This window comes from Alosa pseudoharengus, unplaced genomic scaffold (genome assembly GCF_046254945.1).
Source record: "Alosa pseudoharengus isolate Yale_2024_CS ecotype anadromous, Long Island Sound unplaced genomic scaffold, YU_APseudo_1.1 YU_APseudo_1.1_scf_4, whole genome shotgun sequence".
Classification (NCBI taxonomy): domain Eukaryota; kingdom Metazoa; phylum Chordata; class Actinopteri; order Clupeiformes; family Clupeidae; genus Alosa; species Alosa pseudoharengus.
The window spans coordinates 24,893,726-24,896,225 of NW_027468774.1; the positions used below are offsets into that span (position 1 = coordinate 24,893,726).

The 2,500-nt window shown below is 47.4% G+C and overlaps 1 protein-coding gene across 4 annotated transcripts in view; it reads left to right on the forward strand.

Moving 5' to 3' along the window:
* Positions 1–2,500, forward strand: part of arhgap44a (Rho GTPase activating protein 44a) — a 37,589-nt gene that overhangs the window by 20,925 nt on the left and 14,164 nt on the right. For all 4 annotated transcript variants that reach the window (XM_076265487.1, XM_076265485.1, XM_076265486.1 and 1 more), the window contains exons 13-15: positions 300–380; positions 1,401–1,514; positions 2,238–2,329. In XM_076265487.1, the coding sequence (XP_076121602.1) occupies positions 300–380; positions 1,401–1,514; positions 2,238–2,329 (287 nt within the window). The remainder of the gene's footprint in view (positions 1–299; positions 381–1,400; positions 1,515–2,237; positions 2,330–2,500) is intronic.

A 2,500-nucleotide genomic window follows, 5' to 3' on the forward strand; every position in this document is an offset into this window, starting at 1 on the left:
AATCGCCCCCATCCCACCCCACCCCGATGTACATACCCCACCCCACTGTAGCTACCCCACCCCACTCTCCTCTCCTCCTCCAACAGCCCCCCCCCCCCCACGCCCGCTCCCCATCACTATGAAAGCTCTCATGAATTAGGAAGCGGAGACTCTACCCTGATGTCCTCCGAGGAATGATTTTTTAAGTGCTTCTCTGACATGGATGCAGAATGGCGTGCCTCTCCACGGATGACTAAACTCTGCTCTCTCTCCCCCATCCCATCCCATCCCACCCACCCATACGCCTCACCCATACTCAGCATTCAGGATATGGACAAAAGACTGCAAGCCCTGCTGTCGGCCTGCGAGAAACTCCCCACAGACAATTTGAACAACTTCAGGTCAGCCTCAATTCACCTCTTTTAACCCTGCTTTTAGACTGAAAACAAAAGCGTTTTGTCTGAGGCCCGTGTGACAAGTTCAAGTGTTGGTCTGTGTTGTAGTGCCATGGGTGTGTGGTTGCGTAAGCGCTAATTACCAGAGGGGGTGATTGAAATGGAAACATGTGCTTCGTTTTTAATTTTTTTTATTTGGCTGGGGGGGGGGGGTTGTGGTCAGGGGGGGAGGAGAGAGGAGGTTTTACAAGCGCTTGTTGACTGGCTGCCCGCCCGCGTATGTCACCTCGTGATGGGGGCACGCTGAGTGCTTCATTATAGCGTGAAGAGCCGGCAAAAGGGTTCTACCGTCGAGGCAGACCCGGCCACTGGCCAGTCGCCAGCACTTAATGTCCTTGATGCCGCCCCATCACCACGGTCCACAGTTAAAATCGTATGTAGGCCATTACCGAGGAGGCGGAGGCGGAGGAGGGCGAAGGATAAATGCGGCCCCTCGATCTGACCTGAATTCGGCGGAGAGTTCCGGGAATAGCACATCTTAATGATGGCAAGACGGTTGGCTCTGCGCCGTATCTCACCACCACACAATATTAATAGTGTTACAGTAGAGACCACCAGCAGAGGCCGAGTGTCTGCGCTGTTTGTGACTAGGCTGCAGTTTGGTTCCTGCAGTATAGATTAAAGTTCACCTCCTCATGTCAATAACTGGACTAGAGTTCCTCCCTGGGCTAGGCTAATGTGATTCATGAAGTATGCCTTACTTTGAGACAGACACAGGAACAGATGAATGGAGCATTGTTATAATGGACAAGTGTGTTTGAGCTCTTCCTGCCGAGCACAGACATCACAGTAATTGAGGTGGTGGACTCTAGTTTGAAGTACATTAACAGTGAAACCCTGAAATATTAATGAATAGCCTAAAATAGACAGGGATTTCTCATGAGTCTAGGTGACAATCAGTCATGCAGTGAAAAGAGTATTTGATCTGATTTATTTTACGTTTCTACTTCTCCTTCTGCCCACCAGATACTTAATTAAATTTCTAGCAAAACTCACTGACTACCAGGACGACAACAAAATGACCCCGGGGAACATTGCAATAGTGCTTGGACCCAATCTGCTATGGACTACCTCTGAAGGGTAAGGAAGGTTATTTTTAAAAAATACTCTAGTATAGACTCTCGGAGCTTAAAGTTCTCATGCACTGTGCCTGAATTCAGGGGTGGGTCAGGGCATTTCAAATGTGAAAATAGATAATTATTCATATTAAGGGCCTCAAAAGTTTCTGATTACTTTGGGCACAAACATTTTCATTTTCTTTAAGCCCTTGACTCTATAGACTAGCCTGTGAATACCCAGACGGACCTTTGGCAAATTTGGAATTTGCTCTGCAGGTCCGTCTGTCCAAGAGGCCATTGTAGCCCATTTCCAATGTCCCTAAAACACAGGCACCCAAATACAATTGCTAATCTGACATGGACATGTATTGATTTGCAATTGAGTAAACAACTGCATTTAAAACCTTGATTTACAAGATTGCTACACTTCTGAGACGATTTGGTAAGAGTTTAATGCACCAATTTAAGTTTAATTTCACTGCTAGTTACGCCCCGGCTGGAAGTCGTAAGTCAAGTGAACCTTTTCCAGACCCACTCTCAATTACAATTGAGAAGGTCTGCGTGCTAACCAGGCTATCTATAGACTATTCAACTCTACACAATGCAGAGGTGCTTTGTGGTGCACAGTTGGTTGTCTGTGTCCCAGTATTAGTACACCTGTCTATAGCATCATTACCCATGAAGAGTTGTCACCCTTTGAAGCAGTCGGGCCTGTGTCTTGCTTGTTGACTGTGTCTCTGTGCAGGAACATGACGGAGATGATGACCACGGTGTCCTTGCAGATCGTAAGCATCATTGAGCCCATCATCCAGCATGCCGACTGGTTCTTCCCTGGAGGTCAGTGAAGTGATCAACACATATGCTCACATGGACCCTTGCCCACACATGCACATCACTCACGCATGACTACACGTTTATACACATCCGATCATATACATATAACTCACAGACGCTGTCACAGACACACACACACACACACACACACACACACACACACACACACACACA